Source organism: Gorilla gorilla, chromosome 20 (genome assembly GCF_029281585.2).
Source record: "Gorilla gorilla gorilla isolate KB3781 chromosome 20, NHGRI_mGorGor1-v2.1_pri, whole genome shotgun sequence".
NCBI classification, from domain to species: domain Eukaryota; kingdom Metazoa; phylum Chordata; class Mammalia; order Primates; family Hominidae; genus Gorilla; species Gorilla gorilla.
Genome location: NC_073244.2, coordinates 65,313,948 through 65,332,323, shown reverse-complemented (window position 1 = coordinate 65,332,323; position 18,376 = coordinate 65,313,948). Strand labels below are relative to the sequence as shown.

Genomic DNA, 18,376 nt, shown 5'->3' with positions numbered 1-18,376 from the left:
TCTCCTGATCTCGTGATCCGCCCACCTCGGCCTCCCAAAGTGCTGGGATTACAGGCGTCAGACACCGTGCCCGGCCCAGAAACATTTATTGACACACCAAGTGACATTCAGTATCTAGATGAGGCAGAGTATGAGTGATGTCTTCAGAGGTGACAACGTTCACAGTGAAAGATGAGAAACTAAAATCTGGCTGGGCGCAGTGGCACATGCCTGTTATCCCAGCTACCTGGGAGGCTGACGCAGGAGAATTGCTTGATCCCAGGAGGCAGAGGTTGCAATGATCCGAAATCGCACCACTGCACTACAGTCTGGGCAACAGACACTCCATCTCCAAAAAAAAAAAAAATTAGCGAATTAGCGAGGCATGGTGGCAGGCACCTGTGGTTCCCAGCTACTTGGGAGCCTGAGGTAGGAGGATGGCTTGAGCCTCAGGATGGAGGTTTCAGTGAGCTAAGATCGTGCCACTGTGCTCCAGCCTGGGCAACACAGTAAGACCCAGTCTCAAAACAAAAGAAAATATATGAAAACTAGATTACTCAAAGTATGAAAATCCATTTTATGTATGTGTATGTGTATATATATATATACATATATATATATGTCAACAAATAATGAAACCTACACAGACTCACAAAAAACTAGATGTTAATACAAAGGGTTGTCATTTTCCCCAGATTTTCAAAATGGAAAAGTTGTTCAAAATATACATATTTGTGCATGTGTATATGTATGTATATGTATATGTGTGTGTGTATATTGTGTGTGTGGGTGTGTATACATATAAAGGCTTTAAAAATATAAAAAGTAGCAAGTTTTGTTGAACTGAAGAGGAATCTCATCTTGCTGCAAAAGGATACATTGGCAGTTGGGGGCAGGGGGAATCTTGTCAGATCTAAGAAAACAGGAAATGCCTCATCCTAGAGGAAGCAATCACCCTTTCAACTGCCTGATCTGGAGGAATCGTGAGATATCTGTAGTAACGTGGGTGTGCACAGAGGCAGCCACTATGGCACTCTTTATACAGGGAAAAGTTGCAAAGGCCCGTTTGTCATTCAGCCAATTTCCAATGCAGATGTCAAAGAGCAAGCTATCCACGTTTACTAACATGAGAACATGTAAATTTTCACAACTAGCAGGATCAAATATCAAAGTAAAATATTTACTGGAGCACAAAGAAAACAACAGACACTGGCGTCTACTTGAGGGTGGAGGGTGGGAGGAAGGAGAGGAGCAGAAAAAATTACGATTGGGGGCCAGATGCGGTGGCTCATGCCTGTAATCCCACCACTTTGAGTGGCTGAGGCAGGTGGATCAAATGTCAGGAGTTCAAGATCAGCCTGGCCCACATGGTGAAACCCTGTCTCTACTAAAAATACAAAAATTATCAAGGCATGGTAGCAGGCCCCTGTAATTTCAGCTACTCAGGAGGCTGAGGCAGGAGAATCACTTGAACCCGGGAGGCAGACGTTGCAGTGAGTTGAGATCATGCCATTATACTCCAGCCTGGACAAAAAGAGCAAAACTCAGTCTCAAAAAAATAAATAAATAAAAAATAACTATTGGGTACGGGGCTTAACACCAGAGTGATGAAATAACCTGAACAACAAACCCCGATGACCCTAGTTTACCTATGTAAGAAACCTGAACATGTGGCCCCAAACCTAAATTTTTTTTTTTTTTTTTTTTGAGATGGAGTCTTGCTCTGTGCCCAGGCTGGGGTGCAGTGGCACAATCTCAGCTCACTGCAATGTCTGCTTCCCAGGTTCAAGTGATTCTCCTGCCTCAGCTTCCTGAGTAGCTGGGATTAGGGGCACGTGCCATCACGCCAGGCTAATTTTTGTAAAAAAGTTATTTTTTTTTCAATTTATTGAATAATTTTTTCTAAAGTCTCATATGATGCAGAAATACATGTGTATGAGACTTGCTCTGACGCCTGGCACAGAACTGACAGTAGCGACTCCCCAGTGAGTTTGGAAGGAGGGTGGAGGATGTAACAGGGAAGGGAGTTGCCTGATGGCAAAGGGTCTAAGCTTCAGCTTTGCTTGGAGTTTTACCACAAAACAAATATATTCACTATGTGATGTTTAAATAGAAAAATATATATTTTGGGGACTGTTGTGGGGTGGGGGAGGGGGGAGGGATAGCATTAGGAGATATACCTAATGCTAAATGATGAGTTAATGGGTGCAGCACACCAGCATGGCACATGTACACATATGTAACTAACCTGCACATTGTGCACATGTACCCTAAAACTTAAAGTATAATAATAATTAAAAAAAAGAAAAATATATATTTAATAATAATCATTGGGGCTGGGCATGGTGGCTTATACCTGTAATCCCAGCCCTCCAGAAGGCTGAGGCAGGCAGATCACCTGAAGTCAGTAGTTTGAGACCAGCCTGGCCAACATGGTGATACTCGTCACTAATAAAAATACAACAAAATTAGCTGGGCATGGTGATGCGTGCCTATAATCCCAGCTACTCGGGAGGCTGAGGCAGGAGAATCACTTGAACCCGCAAGATGGAGGTTGCCATGAGCCAAGATCATGCCACTGCACTTCAGCCTGGGTGACAAAGCAAGACTTCATATATTTGAAATATAATAATATTATCATAATATAATAATACTGATAATAAAAATTATAACCAAAACACCTGTTTCACAAGCCTCTCCGCAGTAACCCCACAGTCTCCATGAGCTTAATGTGCTAAGAATGGTTGAATGAATCTCCTGCTATTATTCAGGTTGATTTCCTATTCTTAAAATAAAGATGGAATAAAACATCTTGTATCATTCATGTCTGTGTATGAACTTTCCATTCTAATTAGTAAGATAGTTGGAGTCAGAAACACAGTAACTCACTCAATTACCTAAAAATGTAGTATAAAATCAGGCAGAAAACATTGCTCCATATTGGTCACCTTTTCTAGAATTTACCACGTACTTTGTGCATATTAATACACGACTTCCATTGGCAGTTGCTCTAATCCTGGTCTACGGAGAGCTGACAGAGCATCCAGATGTAGCCCCTGAACATTCCCTGCTGCCCAACAGCACTGACACCATGGGACCCTCACCCCATCTCCATCCATGTCTGGGTGTGAGCCCTTCCCAGGACCATGCCCAGTGCAGCCTCTTCCCAAGTTCATGTCACTGGATCATGGGAGATGGAATCTAAGCAAGATAAGAGGGAATGAGGAAGGCATGGGTGAGTGCGAGCAAACCTGTCAGGGAGAATGCTTCAGACTCAGAGAAGATTCCAAACTCCAAGGTCAGCATTTCTGAAAAGAAGGAGACAGAACAATCCACCAAGAATATCATCTCACCTGAGGAAGAGCCATCCCTGACTCCTTTGCTTTCCTCTTCCTCTTCCAGGTTTCTTCCTCACATACCAAGAGTCTTTAGAAGTCAATCCTGAATGTTAGAAATATGTTGTTTATTGCTCAGAATCAACACATCCCCTCCCTGTAACACAACAACACATACAAAGGAGACCTCATCCTGAGGACATACGGTCCCCTATGCTGCCGACCACACCAGGCACAATAAACTCCTACAGGAAAACTCCCACTCCCCTCCCGGAGAAGCCCACACACACGCTGCAGCAGTGGGGAGCTGGGGTGGGATGAGCTCCCCTTTAGGGCACAGACCCAGGCCTGACCAAACCTCATGCAAAGGCTGGGTGCGGTGGCTCGTGCCTGTCATCCCAGCACTCTGGGAGGCTGAGGTACGTAGATCTCTTGAGCTCAGGTTTGAGACCAGCCTGGGCAACGTGGTGAAACCCCATCTCTACCAAAAATACAAAAACTTAGCCAGGCATGGTTGTGCACGTCTGTGTGTCTGTGGTCCCAGTTACTTAGGAGGCTGAGGTGTGAGGATTGCTTGAGCTCAGGAGTTCGAGACCAGCCTGGCCAACATGGTGAAACCCTGTCTCTACTAAAAATTCAAAAATTGAGCCGGGCACACTTAAGTTTACACGCTTAACCGCATCATAAAGTTGCAAGCAGTACTTGGAATCATCACTAATGAAACAGCAAATGCATTAGACTTACTGGCCCAGCAAGCCACAAAAATGAGAAATGCCATCTACCAAAACAGATTAGCTTTCGACTACCTCCTAGCCCAGGAAGGAGGAGTATGTAGAAAGTTTAATCTAACTAATTGCTGCCTAGAAATCGATGACAATAGGAATGCTGTTATAGAAATAACTGCAAGAATGAAAAAATTATCCCATGTTCCAGTCCAGACTTAGACAAAGTAGACTCCCGAGTCCCTCTTTAGAGGCTGGTTTTCCTCCTTCAGTAGATTCAAAACCTTAACAGGAGTAGTTCTAGCCATACTAAGAATTTGTTTAATACTCCCTTGCCTCACCTCTCCTTGTTAAGAACGTTCAATCAACTATAGAAGCAATTGTGACTAGGCAGACTACCACTCAGCTAATAGCTCCATATGAATATCAGCCTGTGCCCAAAGAAGAAAACCTGCTCTTTCATGAAGAATCCAGTAATAGTGGTGCTTTCTATTAAAATCTTATTTATAAAAAGCAGCAAAGGGAGAAAACTGAGGCAGAAATTTAAAAAATCAATATGCATTCATTCACTCCAAAAAACTAACAGGCAAGGCAAGGGTTAAAAAGAAAAGAAGAACAAGTTTTCCTCTGCCTAGCAAGCTCACTTCAAGGACAGTTATAAGATAATGCTTTTTGTGCAGTTGAAGCCAAAGGAATGAGCTCCAGACAACCCCACTTTAGAACAACAGTGAAGAAAAAAAAAGTCTGTATTTAGCTGTTCTTGTTTTTCTTTCAATGCAGCTACAAGACCACCAGCTATGCAAGGCCACAAGTTATGCTATGCTATAGATTATGTGACGAATCATTACATGATTAACTGCTTTTATTTTGCTTCTGTAAGCCTGCTTATAAAAACCCCACTCTGTCTTTGTTGAAATGCTCAGCTTTTTAGATGTAAATCCACTGAACCGGTGCGTACCTTAAATAAACATCGTTCTGTCTCCCGCATACCGGTCTCTCTAGTACTTAGTTTCCCGCAACACCATCTCTGCGCCTCCTTTGCTCTCCCTGTTAAATTCTCTCTTCCCTGTTATACCCCGCTGTCTCCACTCTCTGGTACCCCAGATCCCCAGGTGTCCTCCCTGCTGTGCTTCTCCCTCTGTTCTCCTTGCCACCAGCACCACTCTGCTCTGTCTGCCCTGGCTCCAAACCCCTCCTCCTCTCCCTCACTCTGATGAGCCTCCCTCTTTGCTGCCCCCCTCCCTACCTTGCTCTCTGTCCTTCATCTCTCTATACATCTAGCTTTTCTCTACATTTCTCCAGTTGCTTTTCTCCTCCTTTTTTTTTTTTCCACATTTGCTGTGTCTGGCAAATCCCTCACCCATCCTCTACTTTGCCATCTGTTATGAGTCTTTTTTATTCTTCTTTTCTGTCTCAGGTTTTCTACTGCTCTACGTCTGTCTCCTGATCCCTTTAGCCTACACAAGCACCGGAGGCTTTGGATAAGACACAGGAGGGTTTGGAGCAAAACGCCTGCATCCGGGGGGAGCGCATTTTCCAGGGGCTGGAGCTGGGCAGGCAAGAACACCTCGTGTCACAGGACAGGCCCCGGGCACCTCCCTAACTCGGGCTCAGGGAAAGCAGTGACTGTGGAGGCGAACCTGGGGAGCAGCAGGGCCCGCAAAAGGAGGGAGGCGGCGGCGCGACGGCGCCTTAAGACAAGGGTGGGGTCTGCAGGATCCCAGGACCAGACAGAGGACGCGGCCGCCTTGGGGCTGGGGCCGCCGCGCTGCGCTGCGCTCCAGCTGCCAACGAGGGCGAGACTGGGAGGCGCTCAGGGCGGGAATTCACCTCTCGGGTGAGGACTTTAAAAAGCGCGGGACGGGAGGAGTCAGAAAAAGTTTCAGAGCAGGAAAACTACGTGTAAGAAAGTGTATACATTGCCCTATAGCAGAAACACCCGGGACGGGACCAGCCTCAGGGGGACCTTAAACCCAAAAGGAAGCGACTCCTGGACTCTCACGGGGTCGTCTCAACTTGCTCTGGGTTAAGGAAGACGGCTGAGAATTTCCAGGTTAGTGGAGACCCCACGCCCCAGGTACAGAAGCGCCAGGGACCTGGGAAGCACAGACTTAATACAAAACAGAGAGAAACTCACCCGCGGCGGTGGGACAGTCACTCCACGCGGTCCGCTTCCGGGTCTGCGCGAAGCTGCGCGCGCAGGAAAGAAGCCAGGCCTGGGCGGGACCCGCGAGGAGGTGGGCGGGGCCTGGGCGAGGTAGGGGCGGGGCAGAGAGACTTTACCCTTTAGAACCGACAGAGGGCGGGGCTGTGGCGGGACCTGTGAGTCTCTCAGCCTGGCTCCCAGAGCCTCTGTTTTCGGGTTTTGGAGGCGAGACCGGCCAGGAAGGCTGAGGCATGATTCAAAAGCCCTGGAATTGTCTGGAACGGGGATGCAAACTGGAATGTAAAACGCAAAGCCCTGCCTGGATGGAACGTACGATTTCATGCTGACAGCCCACAAAACAGAATAGAAATCCTCTCCCTTTCTAGTCTCCATTCACTTGGGAGGGAGAGTCCACCCTGTGGTCAGCTGCAGAGACTTCCCTAGGGCCACCGCCTGGGATGTGGGACGGAATGCTCAGGCCAGCGAGGAGTGAGGTCACCACCTGCTGGATAAACACAGCAGGGATGTGGGCGCGGGCGCGGGAGCCTGAGGTCCCAGTTACTCAGGAAGCAGCGGCGGGAGGATCGCTGAGCCTGGGGGTCCAGGCCAGCCTGGGCGACAATGTAACACCCCCTCCCGCAGGGCTCCCTTCCTCGTCTCTCTCTCTCTCCTTTTTTTCCTTTTTTTTTTTTTTTTAACGTTTTAAAATAAGAGTTTGATTGTGTGAGATAGCGATCTAACAGTATTCTTTTCCATGTGGATATCCAGTTAGTTGCCTCAGAACATTTTTGGAAGAGATTTATTCCTTTATTTATTTACTTATTTCTTTTGTTTTGAGACAGAGTATTTCTCTGTCGCCCAGGTTAGAGTGCAGTGATGGGATCTCGGATCACTGCAGCCTCTGCCTCCTGGGTTTCAGCAATTCCCCTGCCTCAACCTCCAGAGTATCTGCAATTACAGGCGCGTGCCACCATGCCCGGCTAATTTCTGTATTTTTGTAGACAAGTTTCACCATGTTGGCCAGTCTGGCCTCAAACTCTTGACTTCAAGGGATCCACCTGCCTGGGCCTCCTTAAAGTGCTGGGATCACAGGCGGGAGCCACCGCGCCTGGCCAAATACTTTTTACTTCACTTTCTAATTGTTGAGAAAATACAATTGAAAACAAAACAAAAAAATCTTCCCCCAAATGACAAAACATCTCCATGACGATAATAGAGAAAGAAATAAAAACCATTTTATTAATAAGTAAGCCTTAGACCAGAATGTGATGGGAAACAGAGGCAAACAGCTAAGAGGGTGAAAAAAGAGAAAGACACTTCACAGTTCTATACAACCCATTAAGTACATGTTTTCAAGATAAACACTAATCAGTCCTCAGGGAAAAGGACTTGACAACACCCTTGGTCACACATAGTTCATCCTGGCTCTAGTTGGTAATGGAGGTGACCATCTGTGTCAGCTAATTAGCTTCATGCAGAGGGAGGGGGAGAAACACTAACCCATGTCTTTTTGACAAGTGTGAGTTTTACAACATGGCTACAGGTGCCCTCTCTGGTGAGGCTCCTACAATGTGACAGAAACTGATGTCAGCAGTAAATAATAACATTTAGAATTTATGATTAAGTATAGAGTTTATCTGAACACAAAGCATGAGGATAGCCACCAGCAAACATCAACTCCTAATGAATGGGATCAACGTTCCCAAGTAGAGACGTTAAGATTTCACACACAGGGAAAGACAGAGAAGTTTTAGCAGAATCATCACGTTTTCCATTCAAGACCAGTGCACAGGCTGCCACAACTTGATTGGTGACGGAGTCATACACTTCAAGGAAGGTTATGTTATCACTCCATAAATAGGGACAATGATCCCAGGAGGCCTTATCTCTGGGGCTGCTTAGTCTTCCTAGTTATTTACAGGAGAACTCTTTTCCTGTAAATAAGGGCAAGACTCGCCCAGGCTGGAGCGCAGTGGGGCGATCTCGGCTCACTACAACCTCCACCTCTTGGATTCCAGCAGTTCTCCTGCCTCAGCCTCCCAAGTAACTGGGATTACAGGCACACGCCACCATGCCTGTCTAATTTTTTGTTTGTTTGTTTGAGACAGAGTCTCGCTCTGTTGCCTAGGCTGGAGTGCAGTGACACGATCTCACCTGCTCACTGCAACCTCCACCTCCCGGGTTCAAGCGATTCTCCTGGCCCAGCCGCTAAATTTTGTATTTTTAGTAGTGACGGGGTTTCACCATGTTGGGCAGGCTGGTCTCAAACTCCTGACCTTGTGATCCGCCCGCCTCAGCCTTCCAAAATGCTGGGATTACAGGCGTGAGTCACCGCGCCTCGCCTTTTGTTTTGCATATTTAGTAGAGAGTGGGTTTTACCATGTTGGCCAGGCTGGTTTCGAACTTCTGACCTCAAGTGATCTGCCCGCCTTGACCTCCCAATGTGCTGGGATTACAGGCATAAGCCACGGCAGCCAGCCAGGAAAACTCGTAGAAGTTACGCCTGCGTTCCGCTGGACTCAGGTTGCATGAGCACATTCCTCTCAAGGTGTAGCAGGACCAGCCGCGGATAAAAGCCCTCAGACACCCGGTTAAAGAAAGAAGTGGCTTTATTCAGCCGGGAGCATCGGCCGACTCACGTCTCAGGAACCGAGCTCTTTGAAGACTTTATTTGGCCGGGAGTGTCGGCAGACCCGCCTCTCAAGAATTGAACTCCCCGAAGAAAGAGTTCCTGGCCCTTTTAAGGGCTTACAGCTCTAAGGGGTTCCACGGGAAAAGGTCATGACAGATCAAGAGCACATGTGGTTAGAGTTGGAGGGCAGTTAATCTTTTAACCTCAGGCCTGGTCATCAGTGGCGCTGGCTGATCTTGTCACTGAATTCACTCCTGTTGTTTTTCAGCTTTTACTTCCTCCTCCTCTTCAGAGACAGGAGACAGTAAGAGAAATGGCCTCTCTCCTCAAAGGCTCAGAATTATTTAAAGGCCATAGCTTTAAATTGGAATTATTTGATGTTTGAATTATTTAATTTCCTACTGAGATACAGGTACTGTCTCCCTTGTATTTTGCCTTTCAAAGAGAGCTCCCAAGTCCTTCAGAAATACATCCCTGGGTCATTAAGCTGAAAAAAGGTTTAGTTAGTTTCTAAAAAATACCACTTCAGACCAGGCGCGGTGGCTCATGCCTGTAATCCCAGCACATTGAGAGGCCAAGGTGGGCAAATCACTTGAGGTCAGGAGTTCAAAACCAGGCTTGTACCCGGGAGTCGGAGGTTGCGGTGAGCCAAGATCGTGCAATTGCACTCCATCCTAAACAACTAGAGCAAAACTCCATCTGGGAAAAAAAAAAAACTCAGAAGACAGACAAAATCCATTTGCAAACTTTCTAAATCAGTGTCCTAAGAAAAGAGATGAAAGGAAAGAAAATCTCTTCCTTTATTTTCAAGGGAGGAATTACACCTCTCATTTATTTACGTGTTTGTTTGAGACAGGGTCTAGCTCTGTCACTGAAGCTAGAGTGTGGTGGCGAGATCAGGGCACTGCAGCCTCCAACTCCCTGGCTCAAGTGATCCTCCCACCTAAGTGCCCCGAGCAGCTGGGGCCACAGGCGTGCACCACCACACCAGGCTGTTTTGTTTTTTCTTAGTAGAGACAAGGTCTCATCATGTTGCCCAGGCTGATCTTGAACTCTTTGGCTCAAGAGATCCTCCCACCTCTGCCTCTCAAAGTGCTGGTGAGAGGTTAAGCCGGCTGGGCTTCTGGGTTGGGTGGGGACTTGGAGAACTTTTCTGACTAGCTAAAGGATTGTAAACACACCAATCAGGCCTCTGTGTCTAGCTAAAAGTTTGTAAACGCACCAATCAGCACTCTGTAAAAATGCACCAATCAGGCCGGGCGCGGTGGCTCACGCCTGTAATCCCAGCACTTTGGGAGGCCGAGGCGGGCGGATCACGAGGTCAGGAGATCGAGACCATCCTGGCTAACACAGTGAAACCCCGTCTCTACTAAAAAATACAAAAAATTAGCCGGGCGTGGTGGCGGGCGCCTGTAGTCCCAGCTACGCGGGAGGCTGAGGCAGGAGAATGGCGTGAACCCGGGAGGCGGAGCTTGCAGTGAGCCGAGATCGCGCCACTGCACTCCAGCCTGGGCGACAGAGCGAGACTCTGTCTCAAAAAAAAAAAAAAAAAAAAAAAAAAAAATGCACCAATCAGTGCTCTGTGTCTAGTTAAAGGTTTGAAAATCACCAATCAGCACTCTGTAAAAATGGACCAATCAGCACTCTGTAAAATGGACCCATTAGCAGGACATGGGCAGGGCCAAATAAGGGAATAAAAGCTGGCCACCCTAGCCAGCAGCCGGCAACCTGCTCAGGTCTCCTTCCACACTGTGGAAGCTTTGTTCTTTCGCTTTTCACAGTGAGTCTTGCTGCTGCTCCCTCTTTGGGCCTGCACAACCTCTATGAGCTGTAACAGTCACTGCCAAGGTCTGCGGCTTCACTCCTGAAGTCAGCGAGACCACGAACCCACTGGGAAAACAAACAACTTCAGACGTGCCAACTTTAAGAGCTGTAACACTTACTGCGAAGGTCTGCAGCTTCACTCCTGAAGTCAGCGAGACCACGAACACACCAAGAGGAAAAAACAACCCCAAACGCAATAGTTTTAAGAGCTGTAACACTCACTGCAAAGGTCTGCCGCTTCAATCCTGAAGTCAAGCGAGACCACAACCCACCAGAAGGAAAAAACCCTGGACACATCTGAACATCTGAAGGAACAAACTCTGGACATGCCATCTTTAAGAACTGTAACACTCACCGCGAGGGTCTGTGGCTTTACTCTTAAAGTCAGCGAGACCAAGAACCCACCAGAGGGAACCAATTCCAGACACACTGGGATTACAGATGTGAGCCACTACTCTGGGTCCTGACTTTATTTCCATGAAATACGAATTGTCCTTCACCTCCTGTGTGTAATAGGCAGTTTTGCATGTCACCTTTCAGTTCCCATTATCCACTCAACCCAGGATCCTGCTTAGTTTAATAAGCCTTCTTGTTGTCAGTCCCAGCTGCAACCAGCGCCCTATTCCAGTCCTTTACCGAGGTCCCTGCCCCTCTACCCCGCCCTGCTTCAGACTGAGGGGATCGTGCCCCGCCTGCAGGACGCATGACTCTACCTGCTCCAAAAAGGCTCTTTGCATTAAAACTATTTTCAACTTAAGAGGAAAAACGATTAAGCGTTCGGTACAGGTGGCTCACTGCATGTAATATTAGGGGTAATATCACAGCACATCACAAACAATCCACCAATCAGAACCCGGAGGACCCAGTCCTGGAGGGCAAGAGTATGACAGCAGGCGACAGCCATGGCCCAGCTGAGGAAAGAACCCGGATCCGCCCCCCTTCAGGCCCCGCCCTTCAGAACAAAACCCCTTTCAGACCCCGCCCCGAAAATGGTAACCCTCTGGCCCCAGCCCTTCTCGCTGTCCTGGGCGGCACAAAGGCAGCCTCCTCCCTCTTGCCCCGCCCCAGTCCCGTTCCAGGTCCCACCCCCACCCTCTAACCAGGCCCGGCTTCCAAAGCGGCCTCCACCTTCTGGCCCCGCCCAAGCACCTGTTCAGGCTCCGCCCCCTCGACGACCTTTCCCTTCTCCCTCCGGGTCACCGCCTACTGTCCAGAATCCGCCCAGACAGGTGGAGGGCCTGCCCACGGTTGTTCTGCAGCGCCCAGGGCTGGCTCAGGTGAGTGTTTTCTTGGTCTTTCTGCTTCAAACCTGTCTTTCGCAGCACCTTATCTCCGAGTCCAGCCACACCAGGAATCTGGTTGCTTCGGGATGTTGAAATCCACACGCAAGATTGTGCAGTTGTCAGGGATTTCCAGCTCCCCCATGCGAAGCTTGCAGGCCCAGTGCCTCTGCAGCGTTTGTGTCGCTTTATACTGTGTTCTCCCCCTTCCAAGATCCTATTGCCCTTTTCAATAATCCCAGTTGGCAGCTGCTGAGCGCCTCACCCTCATCTACCCATGTTTCCCAGCTGTCAGCCCCTTTGTTCTCATGAGCGGTGACTCCACAGTGTCGATCTTTGCTTGGCGTGGTGGATGAGTACTACAAAATTCCTACTTTTATGAGAATTGGATCAATTGTTGTTTTTGTATAACGTTCAGTCATTTTGTTGCCTAAAACGAGGTCACAGTCTACACCCCATGTTAACATTCTTGGATCTTGCGCAGTAAAGAATTCAAGGCGAGTGTCCGAATGCAGTGAGGAGAGTTTATTGAAAGCTACCAGTTACACAGTAGGGTGTCCTCAGAAGGCTGGGGGAGTGCCTCCTCATGAAGTTTTTCTTACATAGGGGCCTAAGTAAAAGCTAAGTTACGTCTACCTGCCGGTGAGCTGACAGTGTGACAAAACTTATTACTTTGTTGATTTAAAGCTATCTTTGGCCGGGCACAGTGGCCCAAGCCTGTAATGACAGAACTTTAGAAGGCTGAGGTGGGCGGATCACCTGAGGTCAGGAGTTTGAGACCAGCCTGCTTCTTAAAAGCATACATTGTCATCGGATATTAGGTTATCTTGGACATTGTGTTTCTTTAGGAGTTCGTCCTTGCAGGTATCATGAAGCTGCTTTCCTTAACTGTAAACATCTTATGACCATGACTCATTCATGAGCAGTAAGGAATATGTTTTGCTAGTTTTAATAAACTTGAACTTTGTCATCCTAGCTCTCTTAGGTTCCTGCTTAACAGTTTATCCATTCATGCAGCACGCAGTTCTAAGCACAATTATGGAGACACCACTCTCTTGTATCTGACAGGCTGAGCTTCTGTCCCAAGAACATAGTAACAGCAATACTAAGTGAAATATTAGGAAGTTTTATGTATGTATATAATTGATCATTTATTATTTGCCATTTAAATTGGCTAAAATTACATAGAATTGGTTATTTTAATCAAATATTAGTATGGAATGAGGCCACCACTTCTCCTGTTGTCCTTCCCAGCTTCTCCCCAACCTCCCCTTTTCCCTAGTTTATAAGACAGGAGAAAAGGGAGAAAGCAAAAAGTTGGAAAGAAACAGAAGTAAGATAAATAGCTAGACGACCTTGGTGCCACCACCTGACCCTGGTGGTGAAAATAATAATAATAATAACCCCTGACCAAAACTACTGGTGTTATCTGTAAATTTCAGACATTGTATGAGAAAGTACTGTAAAACTTTTTGTTCTGTTAGCTGATGTATGTAGCCCCCAGTCACATTCCTCACACTTACTTGATTATGACCTTTTCACGTGGACCCCTTAGAGCTGTAATCCCTTAAAAGGGCTAGGAATTTCTTTTTTGGGGAGCTTGGCTCTTAAGATGAGAGTCTGCTGACGCTCCCGGCTGAATAAAAAAACCTCTTCCTTTAATCCAGTGTCTGAGGAGTTTTGTCTGTGACTCATCCTGCTACATTAGAAATATGTATCTTTCACAAATGGAATCTAACCACACAAAGTTGAAGAGCATTTCCCTATGTTGAATAAATATGAAGGAGTTCAGATTTTGGAACTGATATTGTGCTTTCCACTACACCTCATTTTTTTCTTATTCTATCTTGATTTCTTCTGCGTTCATGAGCTTGTGAACCAAAAGTATCTACTAGGTCTCAATCAGTTTAGAAATCTATTTTGCCAAGGTTAAAAATGCCCCCGTGACAAAGCCTCAGGAGGTCCTGACAACGTGTGCCCAAGGTGTTCAGGCTGCAGTTTGGTTTTACACATTTTAGGGAGACATAATACATCAATCAAAACATGTAAGTTATACATTGGTTTGGTCTGGAAAGGTGGAATAACTGGAATTGGGGGGCTTCTGGGTCACACGTAGATAACAAATGATCACATTGAGTCTTTCATCAGCCTTTCACTGAATACACAATTTTTTTTTTTTTTTCCGTGACAGAGTCTCGCTCTGTCACCCAGGCTGGAGTGCAGTGGCCCATCTCCACTCACTGCAAGCTCCGCCTCCTAGGTTCACGCCATTCTCCTGCCTCAGCCTCCCGAGTAGCTGGACTACAGGCTTCCACCACCACGCCTGGCTAATTTTTTGTATTTTCAGTAGAGACAGGGTTTTACTGTGTTCATGTTTGCCAGGATGGTCTCGATCTCCTGACCTCAGGATCCACCCACCTCGGCCTCCCAAAGTGCTGGGATTACAGGCGTGAGCCACCACCATGCCTGGCTCTGAATACACAATTTACATGTGAGAGGGGGTGGAGGAATAGTCACTTATGCCTTAGACTGCCTCAGTGACTCTACATTTTTACATAAATAGGACAGGGGAAGCGATCAGATAGGCATTTGTCTCAGGTGTGCAGAGGGATGGGTTCTGTCCCACACCTGTGAAGATAAGCTATTAGTTTACATTGGCAGTGGGAAATTCAAAAGATCTATTTTAGGGTGGAGATCTTGAGGTCCCCAGTTTGTGAGGGGAGTCTATAGCTTTGTTTTGTTTTGAGATGGAATTTCACTCTTGTTGCCCAGGCTGGAGTGCAATAGCGCAATCTCGGCTCACCACAACCTCTGCCTCCTGGGTTCAAGCAATTCTCCTGCCTCAGCCTCCTGAGTAGCTGGGATTACAGGCATGCGCCACCACGCCTGGCTAATTTTGTATTTTTAGTAGAGACGGGGTTTCTCCATATTAGTCAGGCTGGTCTGGAACTCCTGACGTACTGTGGTTTGCCCGCCTCGGCCTCCCAAAGTGCTAGGATTAGAGGCATGAGCCACTGCGCCCAGTCTGTATGTAGCTTTCTTTTAGTCTTTGTAGCTGTCTCGTTTAGAAACAAAATGGGAGGTAGGTTTATCTGATACAGTTCCCAGCTTGACTTTTCTCTCTGGCTTAGTCATTTTTATTTTCCTTTCATGAGCTTGTGACAGACATAATGCTTTGACACACTGATATTGTTTTCTATAGACTTTTCCATAACAGAAAGGACAAAGGTCTGTCATTAACTGGGTTAGGGGAGACGAGAAGATTCCCAGGAGACTCCTGGTCTCAACCAATCCTCCCACCTCAGCCTCCCAAAGTGGCAGGACCACAGGTGTGATCCACTGAACCCAGTGGAGTCTCGATCTCAAAACAAAACAAAAAACAGAAATTAAGGTACTCTATGGAATTACATCATTTGACTTTTGTTTTGAAAAATCTCACATTTATTACTGAAGACAGCCAACCAATGCATTTATAACACATTTACAGAGAAAAAACATATTCCCAATAAAACATGTCCAACTGTCCAGATAGTGGTGACATTTTCAGCTTGATATGGTAACGTGATTGTGATGCTCAGACAGCATAAATATGTGTACCATCTCACGTGCAATTCCTTATAGACCCAGCTTGGTTCTTCTCCAATGTCTCCTTTTGGAGTCATATCTGATTTTATTACCGGTTTTGATCTGAATCCACAGGGGAGTGGGATGGTTTTGCTTTTGTTTCTTGGCCAGGAATCGCTTAATCCTGAAAGTCTTCTGAGAAGATGTGGCAAGAAGCAGAGTCAAGCACACATCACGATGGCAAAGAATTGAAGAGAAGGAACTTGACAATTTTTTTTTTTTTTTGAGATAGAGTTTTGCTCTTGTTGCTCAGGCTAGAGTGTAATGTTGCCATCTCCGTTCACTGCATCCTCCACCTCCTGGGTTCAAGAGATTCCCCTGCCTCAGCCTCCTGAGTAGCTGGGATTACAGGTGCATGCCACCATGCTGAGCTAATTTTTGTATTTTTACTAGAGATGGTGTTTCACCATGTTAACCAGGCTGTTCTCTAAATTCTGACTATGTTTCTGCTGTTAGCTGTCAGTCCTCTTCATTGCAGCACGAACAAGATTACTTTTTTTTCTGTAAAAATGATGTGGCAGGTCTGCCTGCTGCTTCATGCATAACTGTCAACATTGTCTTGCCCTAACTCAAAATAAGTTATCAGTTTACAAACTGTTTATTTCTTTTGGGCATTGTCCCCATAACCTTTTTATAAAGCATGAATGATTTCATTATTCCTCTACCCAAACATTACCACAAGTATTCTTTTTTTGAGACAGTATCTCTCTCCATCACCCATGCTGGAGTGCAGTGGCATGATCATAGCTCACTGCAATATTGACCTCCCAGGTTCATGCCATCCTCCCTGCACAGACTCCACAATAACTGAGACGGCAGGCATGTGCCACCATGCCCAGCTAATTTTTGTATTTTTTGTAGAAAAGGGGATTTCCCCACGTTTCCCAGGCTGGTCTTGAATACCTGGGCTCATGTGGCCCACCTGTCTCAGCCTCTGAAAATGCTGGGATTACAGGCCTGAGCCACTGCATCTGGTCTCATCATAAATTTAATGTTTCTTCTTGTTTGAATTTCATCAGAATTTATATTGCTTTGATGGAGTCTCTTTTCATACTCATGTCTTATCCTTTTGAGGGCATCAAACTAGAGCCTGTTCAGACATGTTATAACAGACTAGCACTAGTTTATTTTGGTGCAAAAATTGTGAAATTCATGCACAATTTTCTCATAATATGTATTTTTCCAGAACTTCTTGAAGATCCCTTGTCCTAGAAAACTGTATTCAAGAGGATATTTAAAAAATGTAGATATTCAAGTGCCAGTTATTTCTGGGATGCAAGGATGGTTCAACATATTCAAGCAAATCAATGTTATATACCACTAGAACAGAATGAAAGATTAAAACCACATCACCTTAGTAGATGGAGAAAAAGCGTTCCACAAAATTCAAAATCCAGTCATCATAGAAATCCGAAACAAAATAGAAAAGGAAATTTACCTCAACAATAGAAAGAACATCCATGAAATGACAAATGAGTAAATAACCAAGCAGGGAAAATGGAATGCTTTCCTGTACGATCTCACATGATGTAAGTGTCACCCCTTCTATTCAATCAATACTGCCTGTCCTAGCCAGAGCAATTAAATAGCAAAAGAAGCTCCCTCTCCCTCTCCCTCTCCATCTCCCTCTCCCTCTCCCCTTTCCACGGTCTCCCTCTCATGCCGAGCCAAAGCTGGACTGCGCTGGTGCCATCTCGGCTCACTGCAACCTCCCTGCCTGATTCTCCTGCCTCAGCCTGCCGAGTGCCTGCGATTGCAGGCGCGCACTGCCACACCTGACTGGTTTTCGAATTTTTTTGGTGGAGACGGGGTTTCGCTGTGTTGGCCGGGCTGGTCTCCAGCTCCTAACCGCGAGTGATCCCCCAGCCTCCACCTCCCGAGGTGCCAGGATTGCAGACGGAGTCTCGTTAACTCAGTGCTCAATGGCGCCCAGGCTGGAGTGCAGTGGCGTGATCTCGGCTCGCTACAACCTCCACCTCCCAGCCGCCTGCCTTGGCCCCCCAAAGTACGGAGATTGCAGCCTCTGCCCGGCTGCCACCCCGTCTGGGAAGTGAGGAGCATCTCTGCCTGGCCGCCCATCGTCTGGGATGTGAGGAGCCCCTCTGCCTGGCTGCCCAGTCAAGAAAGTGAGGAGCGTCTCTGCCTGGCCGCCCATCGTCTGGGATGTGAGGAGCCCCTCTGCCTGGCTGCCCAGTCAAGAAAGTGAGGAGCGTCTCTGCCCGGCCGCCATCCCACCTGGGAAGTGAGGAGTGCCTCTTCCCGGCCGCCATCCCATCTAGGAAGTGAGGAGCATCTCTGCCCGCCCGCCCATCGTCTGAGATGTGGGGAGCGCCTCTGCCCGGCCGCAACCCCATCTGGGAGGTGAAGAGCGTCTCTGCCCGGCCGCCCCGTCTGAGAAGTGAGGAGCCCCTCCGCCCAGCTGCCACCCCATCTGGGAAGTGAGGAGCGTCTCTGCCCGGCAGCCACCCCGTCTGGGAGGGAGGTGGGGGTCAGCCCCCGCCAGGCCAGCTGCCCCGTCCGGGAGGGAGGTGGGGGGGTCAGCCCCCCACCCGGCCAGCCTCCCCGTCCGGGAGGTGAGGGGCGCCTCTGCCCGGCCGCCCCTACTGGGAAGTGAGGAGCCCCTCTGCCCGGCCAGCCACCCCGTCCGGGAGGGAGGTGGGGGAGTCAGCCCCCCCGCCCAGCCAGCCGCCCCGTCCGGGAGGGAGGTGGGGGGGTCAGCCCCCCACCCGGCCAGCCGCCCCGTCCGGGAGGGAGGTGGGGGGAGTCAGCCCCCCACCCGGCCAGCCGCCCCGTCCGGGAGGGAGGTGGGGGGGTCAGCCCCCCCGCCCGGCCAG

At 47.8% G+C, this 18,376-nt stretch overlaps 2 protein-coding genes across 2 annotated transcripts in view; both read right to left on the bottom strand.

Annotated features, from left to right (window-relative positions):
• LOC101133546 (zinc finger protein 765) overlaps nt 1–18,376 on the bottom strand; it is a 39,325-nt gene that overhangs the window by 10,556 nt on the left and 10,393 nt on the right. The window contains 1 exon segment of the mRNA XM_055370414.2: nt 3,333–3,420. Coding sequence (XP_055226389.1) covers nt 3,333–3,347 — 15 coding nt within the window. The 5' untranslated portion in view covers nt 3,348–3,420.
• On the bottom strand, nt 15,328–16,157 carry LOC101140029 (large ribosomal subunit protein eL39-like). The gene is made up of 2 exons (XM_055370437.2): nt 16,138–16,157; nt 15,328–15,789 (listed from the first exon to the last, which is right to left on the bottom strand). The coding sequence occupies exons 1-2, from the start codon at nt 16,155–16,157 to the stop codon at nt 15,534–15,536; spliced, it is 276 nt and encodes a 91-aa protein (XP_055226412.2). The 3' UTR covers nt 15,328–15,533.

What these genes read in the sequence shown, in the direction of transcription:
- LOC101140029 (XM_055370437.2), bottom strand. Translation starts at nt 16,157, where the DNA reads ATGCCCAAAAGAAATAAACA. An exon ending in ATGCCCAAAAGAAATAAACA is followed by an intron (nt 15,790 to 16,137) that starts GTTTGTAAACTG and finishes TCTAGCCTGAGC; the next exon opens with AACAAGAGCAAAACTCTATC.